The 18,808-nt window shown below is 39.4% G+C and overlaps 1 protein-coding gene across 8 annotated transcripts in view; it reads left to right on the plus strand.

Moving 5' to 3' along the window:
- Positions 1–353: 353 nt before the first annotated feature.
- Sltm (SAFB like transcription modulator) overlaps positions 354–18,808 on the plus strand; it is a 45,484-nt gene continuing 27,029 nt past the window's right edge. For 4 of the 8 annotated variants that reach the window (XM_051197900.1, XM_051197901.1, XM_051197902.1 and 1 more), the window contains exons 1-5: positions 354–660; positions 1,538–1,625; positions 11,852–11,916; positions 14,593–14,793; positions 15,619–15,666. In XM_051197900.1, the coding sequence (XP_051053857.1) occupies positions 499–660; positions 1,538–1,625; positions 11,852–11,916; positions 14,593–14,793; positions 15,619–15,666 (564 nt within the window). In that variant the 5' untranslated portion in view covers positions 354–498. The remainder of the gene's footprint in view (positions 661–1,537; positions 1,626–11,851; positions 11,917–14,592; positions 14,794–15,618; positions 15,667–18,808) is intronic. The other 4 variants (XM_051197904.1, XM_051197906.1, XM_051197905.1 and 1 more) reach the window with 2 other exon arrangements.

Here is an 18,808-nt window from a genome sequence, read left to right on the forward strand (position 1 = left end):
CCGGGGAGGCTTGGCGTGCGCACACGCCCCGTCGTTTCGGTGGAGAGACGCGCCTGCTCTCTCTACTATGGGTGCCTCTCATACGGCGGTGGCTCCAGATTGGAGAAGGAACCAGAAGATGGTTAATGGAGAGGTAGGAACCGCGGTGCAAAGGACAGCTGCGCGGTCAGACGCGCAGGACGGTCCGAAGCCATGCCAGGGACAGCGCCGCTAGTCTCTCAGAGCTCCGCCCCGCCATGCCTGTTCAGTGCGCACGCGCACCCGTCATCCGGGTGCCGCTGCAGGTTGCGCTGGGGCTGCGGGCCGGGGGGGCGTGGTCCCCACGGGGGCGTGGTCAGCGGCTCATTGTGCGCAGCGTAGCGCGGCGCCGCTGGCCGCCCGGGCCCGGGTTGGAAGTTGGTGCTGCCGCGGCCACCGCCTCCACCGCCGCTGCCTCCTCCTCCGCCGCCGCCGCCCTGCAGCCCACTCGCTGCCTCGGCAGCGCGCTGCTTTCCCAAAATGGCTGCCGCTGCCGGGGCCGTGGCAGCCTCGGCCGCCTCGGGGCAGACGGAAGGGAAGAAGATCACCGAGCTGCGGGTCATCGACCTCAGGTCCGAGCTGAAGCGCCGCAACTTGGACATCAACGGGGTCAAGACGGTGCTGGTCTCCCGGCTGAAGCAGGTGAGGCCCGGGCGCTGTGCGCTGGGCAGCGTAGGCCGCGCCGCTTGGTTGCTGAGCTTCCGCGGTCGGGGCGGACCGGGCGGCGCCTGTGCGTGCCGGGTGCGCGAGGCCCGAGCCTCCGCGACAAGCCTGGCCTTCCAGCGGCCTCGCGAGCCGCCGCTGGTCGCGCCCCCCGTCTCCCCCGGGACGTCCTCTCGGTCGGCGCCGCGGCCTGCCGAGGGCGGTGCTGCAGAACCGGGCGGCGCTGGGTACACCGGCCTGTGGTCGGTGCGCAGCGCGTGCATCGCTCGGGCTGCGAGGCGATGGTTAGTTTGCTGACTTGGCCGAAGTTACCGTTTAATTGTGCCCAACCGTTTCTTCACCCCTGTTCGGAGAAATCGGTAGAGGGAGTTGATGGGTGGATGAGAAGGAAGGTTTATCATCTTCCCCTGGGCTTTTAGTTGATTTAGTTTTAATTTTTAATTTCTGATTGCATCAGCGTACTCTTCTACATTCTCAGCCCTGCTAAGCTTTCAGGTTTATTCACGTGAAGCCTTGGAATCGGAGAGGGGAACAAGTGTACGCAATACACGTTAGGAAAACTCTTCTTTATTTAAGTAGCTACAAACTTTCCTGTAATAACATATATAGATTCTTGTTAAGTATATGTGACATATAACTATCGACTGGTTGGAATTTCAAGTTCTATATCATTTTGATACTTAATCACCACCCCCATCCCCGTGTAGTATAATAACTCATTTGTGAAGTCGGTTTGTAAAATAACTGGCAATTCTAATGTCTTGAGGCTTGAGGTTTGCTAATATATTTTCATTAAGTTTTTATAAAATAAGTTTAGATAGTTTGTGTAGCATATTAACTTCTCTTTCTAATGTAGGCTATTGAAGAGGAAGGAGGCGATCCAGATAATATTGAATTAACTGTTTCAACTGATACTCCAAACAAGAAACCAACCAAAGGCAAAGGTTGTTACGAGTTCTGAACATATTTTAAAATATATTTTGGTTATATAACTTGGCTCTGCTCTTGTACCACTTGCCCTGTTTATATAGTGCTACTCTTTGCTATTTCCCTCTGGCACTCTGCCTTCTTGGGTCAAGGAAGAAAAGTTACTGTTACTGGACTCCGAGTAACTTGTAGCCTTTTAGATTGGCTGTTGACTAGAAAGTGAGAAAGTTCTTTATTGATTCTGGAGAAAAGTACAAAGTTACGTTGCATACTGGTCCTTCATAGTAGGAAGTACTGAAGAATAAATACAGTTTGATCCTGTCTACCTTGCCCCACAATTGGCAGAGTTTTGATGAAACTCCTACCAGACCTTTCCTTGGCTCTTTGCTGTTTTTTCTAGTGTATTCAAGTTCTGTATGTAACCTTTATGTTTAGTGTTTTATTTGACATACTGGTTATTTTGCATTTATTCCATTATGCAGTCTAATAATTTTTAGTGAAATTCAAAAGACATCATCAATGATACTAATAAGGACAGAAACCCCACAAATAATTAGCCTTTAAAGGAGTTTTAGGCTATGGGGATACTAAAGGTTTTTAATGTCGTAACTTTTAAATTAGGTGTATTTCCAAGGGAAGAAACTATTTGGTGTGAATAGCTGAAAGGAATTTTCAAATGGACATCTTAATAATAATTGGGAATAGGTATTTTTGAAAACATTCAGCTAGTGTAATCTTATTCGAATAATTGCAAATCCCTCTGCCCTTATGAAGGACTGTGGCAGAGGGTAGACAAATAACTGTCTGATGCCTGGATCTATAATTTCTAGGCAGAATAAGTAATGGACTTCTATGGCATTTTGCTATTATAAATAACTTTCTTTATTGCTGTACCTGATATAGACAGGATTGTAATATGATTGAAAAGGCTGGGCAGTGGTAGTATTAAATCTCTTTTTTAATCTCAGTGCTCAGAAGGCAAAGACAAGCAAATCTCTGTGAGTTAGGCCTGGTCTACAGAATGAGGTCCAGGACAGCCAGGGCTACACAGAGAAACCATGTCTGGAAGAAACCAACCAACCAACCACCAACCAACCAACCAACCAAAGATGATTGAACAGATTAATCTTAATAGAAGGGAGTCTTCAATTTTTACTTTAAGCACTGTGTCTCAGGATCTGGCTAGCTTGCTATTTATTTCTTGATTCAAGAGTTCCCCGGGTATGATGATAGAAATTAAAAAGGGAAAAGAAGCATTTCCTGGGTGAGTAGTAATGGCATCATGAAAGTAGAACTTTGGAAGACAAACAAAGTTGTCTTGAAGATCTGTTGCTTTTAAACCTGATAGATACATTTTTATCACCTTGGAAACTGCTGGTGAGCAGTTGCTTCATAATGGGAAAGAAATATGACAGAATGAACATGTTTTGTGTAGGTTTTTGATTTACATTGTTTACTTGGTGTATTGTGATAGCAGACAAGCCATGTATTAATCATAGTCTCAAGTTAACGTGACTATTTTAACATGGATGTGCCATCTGATTTATTCAGTTCACATATGCTTTTGTTGTTTGATTTTTGAAATTTTTATTCTTTATATTTGTAGTTCTGGGCACATACATACACACACACATATATATGTACATACATAATGCATACATACATTCATGCATCTTTAAAGAATGTACCTTTGGTCTGGGGGTAAATCTCAGTGAGCCAGCCCTATCACTCTCCTCCCTCAACCTAAAATATGTTAAATCATTATGCTCAGATATGTTAGAGGAAAAGGAGTCTATAATTTTATAAATAGAATGTTTAAAAAGCACAGTTAGAAGAACAAAAATCTGTGGTATTGATTTTGTTGTAGTGGGTTCTGGTATTTGGAATAACATGTAGCTAATATCAAACAGTTTGTATACTGGGTTAGTTCTCATTTTCTTTGCAATCTCTTTCCTGGGAACTTTTTAATAAGTAACCTAGAAGAAAGCTTCTCCCATCCAGAGTACCTATCATATTTCTTGGGTGTGTGTTAAGAAAGCAGTTAAACAGGTAGAGCTAATGCTTCCCTGCCTTGTTTCAGGGATGCTGTATCTGATTTCTTCTAAATTTTCAACCTTCAAAGTCACCTCTAAGCTTCAGCAAACTATGTATTAGCAAATCTATTCATAATTAAATATAATAATTTAATTGGTGTTGAAACTAATTTTCAGTGCATATAGGCTGAACAAACAAACAAAATAACAGATGTAGGATTTCCCCCTATAGGAATAAGTATAATTTGGAATTTTGGTTTGGCCAAGCATCTGATATATAATATTTTTATAAGAAGGTGACACATAATATTATGTCTTTATTCTGTAAAACTTCCAAAAATTATCAGCTAGGATAATTAGTAGCCATAGAGCACATTTTGAGTAGTTCAGTCCCAGTGGATGGTCGTTCTGCCCCACTACCTGTTTTAAATTTTACTATGCTGAATGTTAATCACTAACAAAACTGTAGTGAAAGGTGGACTTTGAGCACAGGATTGTCACAGGTGTTTCTCGGGTGCCTGCTAGACTAAAAGATCCATAATGTAAGGATCAGTGGGGCCCAGGATGTAGTCTTTTCTCTAACAACCTGGGGCAACTAATGGGTGCTCAAATGTTTGTTGAGTAAGTTCTGAAGGCTGTTGTAGAAGTATTACTTCCTAAAGTACTTCTTGTTGTTTGTTTCACTTGTACATTTGTAGGAAGCATTTACATCAGGCGTTAATAGCCTATCAGGTTATCTCAGGAGCACGGTGGTTTCTTCTTCTAATATACTCACTATGTGAAATGTACTTTGAGAATGCACAGCTGACTGCATTGTTATCAAGCTCTAGCTGTATTGGAAAGCCTCCTAACCCTTGCTGGAATATTATCTAGTGTCAGGGATCTTATGTCATTTTCATTTCATAGAGCTGGCTCAGCCATTAAAACAGTATTGCTGATCACTAAGTACTCTTGCACTTTTTCAGCTATGATATCAAATATGGTATATAGCTAGTTTATGCCAGTATAGTACTTCACTGCCAGGGTAGTCATCTTAGGTAGTCTATGTCAAAGGCTGAAGACTTCAGATTTTATTTCCATTTTATGAACTCATGTAAAATAAACTGTTAATTATGTATGAATTGCAGAAAAAGGTCATTATTAATGTTGATGGCATGAGATTTTAATGAAAGGATTGAACAGGGGCTTAGAGTTCATTGGATTATTGATTTATTTAATCAGCCATTCTTCTGCCAGAATGAAAGGACTTTAGTGTTTCAGTTAGTGGAGTTAACTGTACAGACCTAAGCTCACAGTCTGAGTTGCCTGTGTCAGCCCTTCTACTCTACAATAGTGGTTGAGTGTTTTTCTGGTTATGAAGGTAAAGTGTTTTTCTTTTTAAAATTAGATAATCCAGAATAATGCAAAAAAAAAAAAAAAAGCTGATAACCCTGCCACCTTGAATTTTAATTTGTCATTGTGTTTTACTTAATTAAAAAAAAATTTTTTTTTTTTAGATTTTTAAAATTTTATATTTGTTTTTTTTTTTTTTTTTTTTTTTTTTTTAAATCAGCCAGGCTGTGGTGGCACATGCCTTTAGTCTCAGCCCTCAGAGGCAGAGGCAGGTGGATCTCTGAGTTCTCAGCCAGTGTGGTCCACAGAGTGTGTTCCAGGCAACGGCTACTGCACAGGGCAACCTTGTCTTGAAAACTACAAAGCAAAAATTTATTTATCTATATGAGTTTTGCCTGTACATATCTGTATGTACATCACATGCGTGCCTGAGGAATTCAGAAGATGTTGGATCCCTTGGAACTCAGAATGTAGAGTTACAGATGATTGTGAACCACAGTGTGGGTGTTGGGAATCCAGCTCAGGTCCTCTGGAAGAGCAACAAGTGCTCCCAGCATCTGAGCCATCACTCTAGGCCTCTTTTTTTCCCCTTTTCAACAATTAAAATAAGTCCACATCATATACTTGGTGCTTTGCTCAGTGTGGAGAATGAAAATAGTCACTTCCCTCCCATTTTTTTTCTCACTCTGACCTCTATAGTCACAGCCATTATATAACTGGTATTCTATACTCTATATTAAAGTTATTGGAATTTTCAAAATCAGACACCAGGTTCCCACTCCTCTGAGACTTAGTTTCCATGCTCTTATCAGGGCCCAGGCACCAATCTTCTCTGGAAGCTTCCAGATGGTCTTATGTGCACTTGGTGTTATATATACTACCTTTTCTGGGTGGCTCTACCTATCAATTTTATAGTTCCAAAAACCTTTCACACTGCTTTTGCTTGATTTTCACAGATGTGCTGAAATGTAAGCAGAACTGTGTGTGTGTACACATAATTTAACATTTTTTAGATTTATTCATTTTATGTCTATTTTGCCTCTATAATATCTGTGTACTACTTGTGTGCCTGGTGCCCTCAGAGGCCAGAAGAGGCATCAGATCCCCTGGAACTGGAGTTATGGATAGCTGTGAGTCATCCCTGTGCCCTCTGCAAAAGTAGCCTGTACTCTTAATCACTGAGCCATGTCTCCAGCCTTAGAACTGTTTTTAGTAGATAGGTATAAACTTTAGCCTAATAGGAACTTGATTATGATTTATTACTTTTCATTTTTACTTACTTGTTTTATTATTTTCTCAGTTCTAGGGTGTTATCTGGGGCCTCATACATGCTAGGCAGATGCTCAGCTACTGAACTATCTACCCCTGGCCCTTTCACTATCTTTAAAAATCTCATGTGTTTAATATAATTATCTTTAGATGATAGATTCATGGGACTTTAAAAATAGATACTTTGGGTATTGATTGATTTGATGAATATGAATCATCTTTTTATATACACACATAGATCCATATACATAAATATATGTGTGTATTTTTTCCTTGCTTTCCCCTGTAGTAGATTAAAAAAAAAATCAAACTCGTTATTCAGTGTAAGATAGTGTATAAGAACTTTCAGAAATTTTGTTCTGTTAGTAAAATGTTAGTTAATCAAAGCTAAATATATGTGTGATGGTATACACTTGTAATCCTAGCATTTGGGATGGGGATGGGAGTTTTAATTTTGAGGCCAGCCTGGGCTGTATAGGGAAACTTTATCTCAAGAATAAAGTAAAATAAAGCAACAGTAGCTAAAATACAGAAGTTACCACAGGAATGGTTTTTGGTTAAAGGGCTGGTACGATGGCTCAATAATAAAAGGTGCCTGCCACTGCACAGCTTGAGTTCAGTGCCTGAGGGGAAAACTGACTCCTGCAGGCTGTCCTGCACAACACATGTGTCCATACACACACCAAACACAAAGTGTAATGAGAGCCGGACAGTGGTGGTGCCTGCCTTTAATCCCAGCACTGGGGAGGCAAAGGCAGGTGCATATCTGTGAGACCAGCCTGGTCTACAAGAGAGCCAGGACAGGCTCCAGAGCCACAGAGAAATCCTGTCTCAAAAAACAAAAACAAAGCAAAATAAAATATAATGAAAAGATTATTCTAGGCTGCTGCATACATTTGGGAGGAGGTTTTTGCCTGGAAATGTCAGTGGTCATTTGGAAAGCATATCCTTTTCCAAAAGACATTTTGTAACTAAGCTTCCTTCCCTGGCTGGGCCCAGGGCTTCTTGTCTGCTAAGCAAGAGCTCCCCCTGCGCTGTTCAGCTCTGCCCTCATCTGTGTCACACAGGAAGTAACATCTTGTGTTTAAGGGGAAAGTTGCTTGAAAGAATTATTTTAAAATTTACTTACTAAGTGGATTTTGTTTTGTAACTATTTCTGAACTTAAGGACGATTTCAAATCTTTATAAGGACCAATTTACCTTTGGAGAAGAAAAATCAATTTGTAAGCTAAACCTTTTATATATATTTCTGAAATGTATAAAAGTTCTGAAAGCTGACATTTTTTTTCTTTGTGGCAAAAATGAATTATTTGTTTTATATAACCATTCACATATTTCATACTTCTTTCTTTTTTTGTGTCTTTGTTTTTTGCTTTTTTTTTTTTTTTTTTTTTTTGAGACAGTTCTCTGCTGGCCTTGAATTCAGGTATCTGACTGCCTCTGCTCCCGAGTGCTGGGATTAAATGCTAGTGCCATTACATCCAGCTATGTAAAACTTTTTCTAATGATGTAAGGGAGTTGAACTTAATAAGTGGAGCAGAGAGTGCCCACTCTTGCAAAGCTTGGAAGTTTGTAGTTTTTAGATATGACTGGCCTCGAGGTTTCATTAAGAAGTCGTTGACCTACATATACACTGCCACTCACAGATATGTTTCTAGGTTTGTCAACTTTGGTATGTGACTTTCACTTAAATAGCATTTTGGTGAATTTTATACAGTTTAAAATAGTTTTAACCTCTTATACTACTATCGCTTTTTAAAACATGTTAATTTTGCTTTCATTTTCTATTTTGTTTTTTTTTCAGACATTATTTACCAGCCAACTTATTTTCTAGTTTTGTTAAAAAAAAAAAAAAAGTGTGCAATCTTTATTACTGGTCCTGCTACTCTCCTTTGGGCAATGTTTGCCTTTTTGTGCATACCAGATGTCCTGAAGGACAAAGGAGTTGAAATTGTCTGTAAGACCTTTGCCTAGCATGGGGCTAAGAGGACAGATGGAAATGGCTACCAGCTGAATGAAGTGTGTTACAGGTAGTGTTACTGGAGTTTGGTCCCTCTTGAAGTTCTTGCACATCTGTGACTGCACAAAAAGCTAGAGACCTGCAGATATAATTCACAGCGTCAAAATTATTCAAGCCTTTTTGACAGGATGAAGTTGCATGTGACTCTTTTTGACTGCCATGTCACCTCTTACTTTTGACCCAGTTGAGCCTAACAGAAGTCTAGACCTTGGGCCTACTAGTGTCCACCATAGGACTTAGTCTGCCATGACCAGCCAGAAGGTGCAATGAACACCTGCTGGCTCTAATGCCAAACTGGACTCTCTGTTGTACGGTACACATCATGGCTTATGCAGGTTACTTATATTTGTGGGAAGAGGTAATAACTTTTTTTTTCCACAGAGGAAGCACTTGCAGTAAAGTTTCAAATTCAGCATTAGTTGAATAAACCCAGAGTTCAGATTATGAAAGTGATCAAAAGCTCTGTGAGTTTGCAGTTTTCTCAAATGCTGTGTACTGCAGTCTTACTACTCTGTTGCCCAAACTTATCCTTGTGGTTTTAAAGTTTGTAAGGAGATAGTAACTATGTAGTACTTTCATGTAACATGACATCTGGAAACAGTGCAGAGCAACAGTAAGACATTTCTGTGTGCCCTCCTCTGCCTCTCTTTTGTCTGTGTGTCTTGGGGCAAGTTACTTAACTGTTGTGAATTCCACAGTTTACAATTTTGGGGTGGTGGATAGTTTTGAGACAGGGTTTGTCTGTGTACCTCTGGCTGTCTTGGAACTTACTCTGTAGACCAAGTTGGTCTGGAACTCAGAGATCCACAACTCTACCTCCCAAGTGCTGGGATTAAAGGCTTGTGCCACTACAGTTTACATTTTTAAAGATAGGTTTTGGAGAAATAGTAGTAGACCCATTTGAACTACTCAATGATCTCCTGGCTTCTAGGAGTAGAATTGGGCTTGACATAAATATTCTATGTCTGTGATCTTTTCAGCCTCAGTTTTCTAGTTTTTGGAATGAGTGCTTCAGAGTAGCTGGAGGGTGAAATGCATGTACGGGACTGTATAGAAAGCTTCCCTCGAGTCTGGACAGCAGGAGTCATGAGCAGCAGCAGTGGCTGCTGATAGTTTTTGTAGAAGTGTAATTTGAGCTTCCTCTAAGTAAATTCAAGTAAATGGACTTCCTCTTGGAGTGTGTCTGGTGTGTGGCTTGTTACTATGCTGTGTAGTGTCTGTAATTTGTGTGCATTAACCGCTTCCTAGAATGAGGTCTTGTTAATGGGTCAGAAAGTCTCTTTCTGGAATTGAGAGGTTAGCAAATGACTTTGCTTGTTTGGGACATGCTGCTTGATCTCTGAATTCTTATCTCTTTGTGAAATTGTGGAAACCGATCCTGTGTACCCATACCAAGAAAGCCTGTAAAATAAGTTGTATTTTTAAAAAGTACTTTTTACAAATTGTAAGACAGATTATAATTACAAAGAGAAACAGCATTTTTGAAGCAACTAAGGGAGTTCACCCTAAGTTTTGCTCTCTAGGCAATTTGGGTATATATTTGTAGAGGAAAGGGCTTGAGGTTCAAATATTTTCCTCCAAATGTAGCATGCTTAAATTAAAAAAGAATAGTTTATTATTTTATGTGTCTGAGTGTTTGCCTGCATATATATGTAAGTGTACAGGTGTCTGGTACCCATGCAGACCAGAAGAGGGCACCAGATGCCTTGGAATTGGATTTACAGATGGTTGTGAGCTGCTACATGGTTGCTGAGACTGGAACCTGGATCCTATGCAGGAAGTACAAGTGTTAGTAACTGCTGAGCCATCTCTCTAGCCCTTAATTATTTTTGTTATATGAGATGTCCTTCTATAATGTAGTGGAATGATTTAATGAACTCCTTTGTATCCTGTTTTCAGGAAAGCAGACTGATAGGTTCTAATGAACAAGGGCTGTGAAGCAGTTGCCCTTGAAGTCATTTCTACATTTAGACTGCAGGCTTCCCATAGGCATTTTGATTGTTGTGTGAGATGCTAAAAATAAATTTGTGATAAAACAATGATAATTGTAAATTTTTAAGTACATTATACTTAAATGTAGGCACCAGTATCCTAAATAGGAAGTTCAAACCAGCAGTGGTAGTTCATGCATTGTAATCTCAGCACTAGAAGGCCGAGGTAGGAGAGTAACTGGCAGTGTAAGGACAGCCTGAGCTATATAGAGAGTTCCAGCATGCTCAGGACTGCTACAGGGTGAGACCCTGTCTCAACTCCTTCCTCTTTGAAAGTAATTTTCTTAAAAATTGTATAATCCTCATAGGCATGAGCTGCCCCTTGAGTAAATGGAAAGCATATTCTCCCAGTCTTGCTTCTTATACTTGTAGGACTAGTGTTTTGTTTCCTGTCATCACTCATTCATCCAAGGGGGGGTTGAGTTGAGAACATGTGATAGATGAGGGTTGAGGGGGGGGGTAACTGGATAGCGGGTATGGGAAAAACTAACTTTTTAACATTTACTCTAGTAGCTAGACTCTGGAGTCACTGAATCTTACACCTAGGCAGCAGCACTGTTAATACCCATTCCAGGCAAAAGGAAAATGCACTTTAGTTTACCTAATGACCATTTACATTTCAAAAGAAATGAAAAAAGGTTAAAATTTAAATACTAAAGTTTCAGTGGCTGTGTATTTATGGTGCATTACAGATTTTAGTCTTTTTGAAGACATAAGAAACTTAGTATTGGCTGTGTGTTTTTTTGTAAAACTGCAGCACTCTTTCAATTATACCAAATAACATGGTTTTCAAAATGAAAGCTGAGCAGAGAAATCTTGAAGTCTTCCAGGAAGCTGGGGATAGTCTGCATCTGGAAGCCAGTTCTGCCTTGTATCTGCTAAGTGTCATGTTGAGTGAGCAGCATCTAGCCCTCATGCTTAAGTGGTCTGCTATACTGAGGCTTTGGGGGAAAGGGAGCAGTCAGCCATCACTGCACCAAAGGACTCTTTCCCCTTCATGGGGAGGTGAGAGGTCCTGGGAACAGAATTAGGCAGTTTGTGTCTACTGGTATGTTGTAAAGGTGATGGGAGAGACTTCTGTCGTGTAGTCTAGGTTAGCTTTTGACTTGAAAAGTAAAACTCTTGATCCTACTTCCACCCTAAATTGGTAGCATCACAGGTGTGTACCATTATGGCTGGACAAGTGTGATCTTTTTATTTCAGGTAAGGCTGCTTAAGAGGACTGAGGATTTTTATGGGTATTGAGTCTTGAACTTGGCCATAGGCATCTGGTTACATATATAGATTGTAAAATAGTGCTGAAAGGTGCTACCACAGCCAGAACTGAAGGCAGACTGTATGTATGTGGAGAAAGTGTACCATTGACATTGGGTGAGCTGAGGTGACGGGTCCTGACAGTATGCATGTCAGTGATACGGCTTTGGTAAAGTTTTTATTGTTTGGGATAGCTGTGACCAGGTGTCTTTTAAGTAGTTCCCATTAGCTTTGTAGATGATTTTAGGAGTGGAGAGAGATATTGTAGAGTAAGTGTAGAATGTTCTTTTTTCTTCTTAAAGCAATAAAATACTGGTTGTTAGCCCATTTTCCTTCTTTCGTAGGTAAAAAACAAGAAGCAGATGAGTTGAGTGGAGATGCTTCTGTGGAAGATGATGCTTTTGTCAAGGTAAAGTGTTAATCTCTAGGTTAAGTTGTTCACTTTTTGTGATGAATTAATGGATTTTGACTTAAAATAGACACTGTAGTCCATAGGTTAAAGAAAATTAAATATTGGCAGCCCCGTGAGCTCTCATAATCGAGGTATACAAGAAATAACCCTAGCTAACCGAGACAAGAAGAAAATCTAAGCTGGGTGTGGTGGTCCATGCCTTTAATCCTAGAAGAGGCAGGTGGATCTCTGAGGCCAGCCTAGGCTACACAGACCCTTGGCTTAAAAAAAAAAAAAAAAAAAAAAAAAAAAAAAACTAAAAAACTGATCAGTGTGTTTGGGCATTCAAGTGGGAATCTGAGGCTTGGGGCCCTGGAGAAAACCCAGGATAATGGTATGTTAGTTGGACAGAGTTGCACTTGTGAAGGTTACTGGTATTTTTTTCAGTCTGCTTGTTGCGTTAATTTTTATATACTATAATATGTAGGACTTGATCACGTATGCTCCAGAACTGGAGAGGGAAAATTGCTGATGTATTACTACCTAGTAAAGATCAAATTAAAAAATTTATTATACCCTTTGAAGATAAATACATCACACCTTTTTGAACCAAAAAGGACTGTGGCTCAAAAACAGAAAATTAAATAAGTAATTTTGATTGGGGCAATGACAGTTCTATGTATTACAAGTATAGAACAAGTTGTTTTTGGATTGTAGTTAGGTATTTTGTTTCTTTGAGTGAAAAGTAATGTGCTGTTCATTGGGTCTTAAGCAGTGTGCCATTTTCAATTATTAATGATCATAGTTCTTTTTAAATTATATGCATTTTTATTCCCATCTGTTCTGTGTTCTTTGTTAGTTCACATTGTCACAGTTGTCTGTGGGGTGTTTGTGTGTTGTCTGTGATGTCAGCTTATGTCCATTTTCCCACCTGTAGCTCATATAGCCCGGCTCTGTGCCCTCTCTGTTCCACACACATCACACCGCAGAGATAGAAGCATTTTGTTGAGAACTTTGAAAGCAGATAGTTGCCTGATGAGCCCCTAAATGTAGTGACTGCATTCCTACAATCAGCTTTTGTTTGAGCTCTTAAGAACTCTTTAGTTTTGCTATCTATTATTCTTATGGTATGTCTTTCACCGGGTCTGTTTCTTTGTTGTTATTTTCTGTACTTCTTTACTAGTGTGTGAAAACATTGAAATTATAAAAAGAATGTTTAGTTTCCTACCATTTTTAATTTATGTCAGTCATTTGGAATAATGTTGGAGGAGACATGCTTCATTTGAGTGGAGTTGGGAGGGGTACTTTTGGGTCAGTCTTAAAATAATCTGGTGATGTCTGGAAGAGCCAAAGAGATTTTTAGAAAACTGTGTGAATATACCTCTAGTTCTTAATATTTTTTCTTTCACTTTGAAAGTATATGTGATGTATTTGATAAAGTAAGTGAATTTCTTTTTTTTGCTTCTAGAATTGGTAATTTTGGAAAAATTTTAGAATAGTGGTAGGTAGATGGCACTTAGTGCCTAGATCCCCGGACAGTACAGCAGTTGTTCCTGTGGATAAGTTAAGTCCAGATTTGCTTCAGAATGGGTGTAGTCTCTGCAGTGGCTCCTCCATATTTTTCTTCTGTGCTTCTGCCATCATAAATTACCTACACTGTCCAGCTTCCACTGCACCCTCATCACACTGTGATGGTGTCAGTCATGCCATAGCCCACTCTGCAGTCACTCTGCACTGTAGAGCAGCCATGGTCTTCGCTGCCCTCCTCCTTCATTAGACATTTTTCCTTTTCTGAGTTTAGCTACAAATGGAGAGTAGACTGGTTTTTGACTGTTTTTTCCTCCTCGGTTTAGAAACAATTTTTTTTTGGGGGGGGTTGTTTTTGTTTGTTTCAGACAGGGTTTCTCTGTAGCTTTGGAGGCTGTCCTGGAACTCGTTCTATAGACCAGGCTGGCCTGCAACTCACAGAGATCTGTCTGCCTCTGCTTCCTGAATATTAGGATTAAAGGCGTATGCCACCACTGCCTGGCCTAGAAACAACTTCTTAAATCTTGATTTGCTGCAGCTATCAGCTCTTCCTCCCACCAAAATACCATATCTCTGTATATTTTGAAGGGGACACAGACCTTGTACAGAGCTAATCCCAACCTGTGTCCCCTTCCTATTTAAATTGGCAGTGAGAGATTTTAAAACAAATACTTTAATCTGGATACTTTTCAAGAGTAGACTGATTGTAGCAGTTGGGAATTCACTATTATTGACTAGAAGTAAACTTTTGTTTAAATATGCATATGACTTCCAGGGTTTTTGATGTTAAATCAGACTGGCACATGGAGAATGGCGAATCAGTTCATTTCTTATGGAGAATAGAGAATTAGTTCATTTCTTAGAAGCTAGCTCTTAGACTGTGGCTTGGACACTCTTAAATAATTGAGCTTAAAGTATCTCTCTAGCAATTCAGTTTGTATTTCAGTGTGAAATTTGACATCAATCATGGCTCATTGGTTTTGGTATTGACTACATGCTTAAAAGACAGTTTATGAGACAGGTAAAAATGCTTGGACTTTCACTCTGGGAATATCATAAAGTAGAATCAAATCTGCCACATGTAGAGTTGTAAATTTCCAAAAGTGTTTGGTGGATAACCCACACCAGTTTGCCTCTAGTTGTACCAAATTTTCTTACCATTAAAAGGACTGTGAATTGGAGAATCAAGAGACACAGGAACAAGATGGAAATGACGAGCTAAAGGACTTGGAAGAATTTGGTGAAAATGAAGAAGACATTGTGCAGTCCCAGGAGTTGCTTTCTGCAGAAGAAAACAAGAAAACTCATGAATTAATAGAGGCAGAAGCGATAGAAGAAGATAGAGAAAAAGAGGACATCGAAAGTCAGGTCTTTAGCCAGTTTTCTTAAAACATGACACAAAATCAGATTTACTAATAGAAAGTTGGATTTTTTTTTTTTTTTTAAGTTTGATTTGGAGATCATAGAATTTAAAAAGTTTATTTATAAAATTACCCAGAATTTTATCATTTAAGGCTTTTTAAAGTTTTGCTTATTTTACATATATGCATAGTTATTGCCATGCCATAACTTGCTGTTGATTCTATATTTCCCTTTTATATAACATACCATAATGACTTCATAATTAGGCCACTTCCCGTGTGCCTAATAGCCTCTTTACAACCTTGAATATTTAAAGTTTGGGGTTTTTTTCTATGCCACTAGGAACGAGTGTGCATATTTCACTCAGACCTTGCCAGGGTCACTCTGTGGTAGGTCCTTCCACCCCATTCCCATTTGCTGCTTCAGTAGGATAAAAAGTTACATTTCTTCATTTACTATTAAGGGCAAGAAAATTAAAGTTGGATTGTAAAGCAATTTTCAGATCTTCCCTTTAAAATAGACCCTTTGTCCTACTTTGAAGCATGTTAGATCTTAGGAACACCATTGAATTCTAGGGAGCGAGGACTGTCAGTGTTCCTAACACACTTGCCTCCTGCCTTGCCTGCTCAGTGAGGGGCTGGAGGCTTTTCTAATTACGTAATAGCATGACTGATACCTTTTTGTTGTTGTAAAAAGTGTAGCTTGAATTTCTGGTTTGGTGTCCATAGTTATCAGAGCATGAGGCCAATGATAACCAGGTTTGAGCGTCAAAGCATTCCCATTGTACCCAGATGTTTTGTAAAGCAACGCTGTTGTATACCTTTTACTTAGGAAATTGAAGCTCAAGAAGGTGAAGATGACACCTTTCTAACAGCCCAAGTAAGTTTGCATTTAGTCCTGTGAGTATAACATTGTGGGTGGAATGGCTTGGAAAAAGCAATTTTATTTTTACTTTGTAATTTTTTTAATTTATAAAACTGCTTTAAATTTAACCCTGAACTTTGAATGTGATATATTATAAACTGTTGGCAGCTGAAGGTTCTGATCACAAAAGTGATTAGGAGTCAGGGTTCCTGTTATTTTTTTGGAGTTAGAAAGTTCCACCTTTGTGTAAAATAATAGAGATTTCTCAAAAAAACAGACTTTTGGGAAGTCTATAATCTTGATTTTTTTTTTTCCATTTGGTATAAAATAACTTAAAGTGTGATATCCTTTTCAGTGCTTTAATTTTTTTTTTCTTAGTTTAACATTCCTAGGATGAACTTTGATAACAGCAGGGGAAAAAAAAATCTCATATTCTTGACATTGTTGTAGAATGTGGAAAATGACTGCACGTGAATATGGTGAAACTTGTTTTGATCCATGTTCTGCATAGTGTACATTTGAACATATCCCAGTGTTGTAAATAACATTTAAACTTGGTTTCTGCAGTGTTAAAAACTGTCTTTTCATTTAGTCACAAGGACCTGTTGTATATTAATTCTTTAAATGTCATGCTTTCAAATAGAGATCCCTTGCCACTCACCATTGACTGGCTTGTTAGGAAAAATGGTGATGGAGTCTGTAACTCAGTAGTGTTCACTGGAAGAGCAATTACAGGAGTGCATGTGCAGACTGCAGAGCTGGGGCTAGAGAGATGGCTCCCTGCTTAAGAGTGTTTAGCGAGGTTTGGATCTCAGCATGCACATGGTGCTCACAGCCATCTATCACTCCAATCCTAGGGGATTTGACACCCTTGTCTGGCCTTTACTTGGCAGCAGGCATGCACACTGTACATAGACATACATGCAGACAGAATACTCATACACATAAAATAAACCTTTAAAAACAAAAACAACAAAATATCAGACTGTGTAGCTGGCTATCTCTGCCTGTGTGCTTTATCTGTGACTAACTTGTCTTTACCATGGTGGTACTCACAGGTGCAGTGAGGTGGGCTGTGGCTCCCTGTTTATCCCAGTGGACGAGAACTGGCATTTCTGGAAGCAGTTTTTCTAGCTGCTTTTAATACTAAGGAAGGGTCATTTGGACAGGGAGAGGCAGTAGACCCGTCTTTCTTTTGTCTGTGTACATTCATTTCTTCATGATAGACAAGGGAGATCCATCTTTTTGTGGGGGTAGCGCTTTTTCTTTCTTTTTTCAAGACAAGATTTCTCTCTGTGTAGCTTTGGAGCTTGTCCTGGAACTTGTTCTGTATACCAGGCTGGCCTTGAACTCAGAGATCTCCTGCCTCTGCCTTCCAAGTGCTGGCACTAAAGGCATGCACTTCTACCATCTGGATTCAGGGGAATACTTTTCTAGATTACTAATTCTCAGAAAACTAGAAGTGAGCTCTGTATATTTTTGGTTACTAGCTTTTGAGTTCCACTGCTGGGATAGGTGATACAGATACAGATTGTGAGCTTCGTGGGAGTGTTCCATTTAGGAACCCTGTTTACACCACAGGCTACTTTTTTAAGTTTAAACAAATTTCTATGGGATAGAATAAGTGAACCTTTCCTGATAGTGAAAGGAAAGTTATTTCAGACAATGAGATATGAGACATACTGTATCAAAAAATAAGGAGGCTACATCTTTAGAGAGAGAAATACAATCTTACAGCTGACAGTTATGGTACAACCTCTAACTTGGAACTTGGAAGGTAAAACAGATGCATCACACAGGCAGCAGGATTGCAAGTTCAAGGCTAGGCTGAGCTATATCACTAGATCCTGTCTAAAAAATCCACAAGAAGATATAGCTGGGTGGTGATAGCACACACTTTAGTCCCAGCACTCAGAGGCAGAGGCAGGTAGATCTCTGAGTTCTAGGACATCCTGGTCTATTAGAGCAAGTTCCAGAACAGCTGAAGTTAATGTAGAGAAGAAACCCTGTCTCAAAAAAAAAAAAAAAAAAAAAAAAAAAAATGAAAATAATCTTTACTTTCCTTTTTGTAAATAATATATATGCAAAACACCTGGAGACATATGAATTTATGCAGATTCCCTTGTGATCTCATGCTTCTAAACATGTTTCATTAGTATATTATATGCATTAGGGGTCTAGTGGGTGTAACTTTTCCAGCTTGAGCTATTTTCAGCTCCTTCAATTTTCCTCTACCTCCATTTACATTGTACTTGTTGCAGTGTTTAAAATCAAATCCATTTTCCATGACTAAGTTCAATATGTAGCTTTAAAAGAAATCCTTAACATAAAAATGGTAGTCATTAAATAATGAAGTTAATATTCAAATATTCATTCAGCTGTGGATGGTTTTTTTTTTTTGTTTGTTTGTTTGTTTTTTCTTTAAAGGTCTTGTTTGATTCCAGACCTATCCACTGTGATTGATTGACATGTCTGTTAAGGCCCTTTTAATCTGTAGTCTTGCTCTGTGACTTAATTTCTCCTTGTTTTACTTATTGAAAAACTTAGTTGATTTACTTGTAGAGCAAGGGCTTCAAAGTCTTCCTTAAAGGGTCTGATAGTAAATCTTTTAGCTTTTGTGGGTTATTTGGTCTGTGTCCCAGCTGCTCAACTGTGCCACAGTAGTGTGAAAGCAGTCACAGACAATGTAAAAATGAATAGGTCTTGGCTGTATTTCAATAAAAATAAGTTTCTCAAGCCTTTCATTAGAGCCTTTAAAGTCTAGATCCCCCTCTCCCTCCCCTTTTTTCCCCCAAGATAGGGTTTCTCTGTATAGCCCTGGCTGTTCTGGAACTTGCTGTATAGACCTGGCCCTAAACTCACAGAGATCCACCTGCCTTTGCGTCCCAAGTGCTGGTATTAAAGCCACAGCCAAAATCTACATTTTGCTGGTTACATTCCATTGTATCTTTGAATATATTCCTACTTACTGTAGTTACTTGAAATTGTTAAGTTGGTATTAGACTGCTAGGCTTACTATCAGATTCAAAAATAGCATGAGAGATTAAGTGTTTCATAGGTAGAATTGCCACCCTGTGCTGGTGTCTTTTTTGTATGGCACCTAAGTCATTGATGATGCATTTCAAAGTGGTCACAGTATTAACTGGAATATTACTAG

The sequence above is a fragment of the Phodopus roborovskii genome, unplaced genomic scaffold, assembly GCF_943737965.1.
Source record: "Phodopus roborovskii unplaced genomic scaffold, PHOROB, whole genome shotgun sequence".
Lineage (NCBI taxonomy): Eukaryota > Metazoa > Chordata > Mammalia > Rodentia > Cricetidae > Phodopus > Phodopus roborovskii.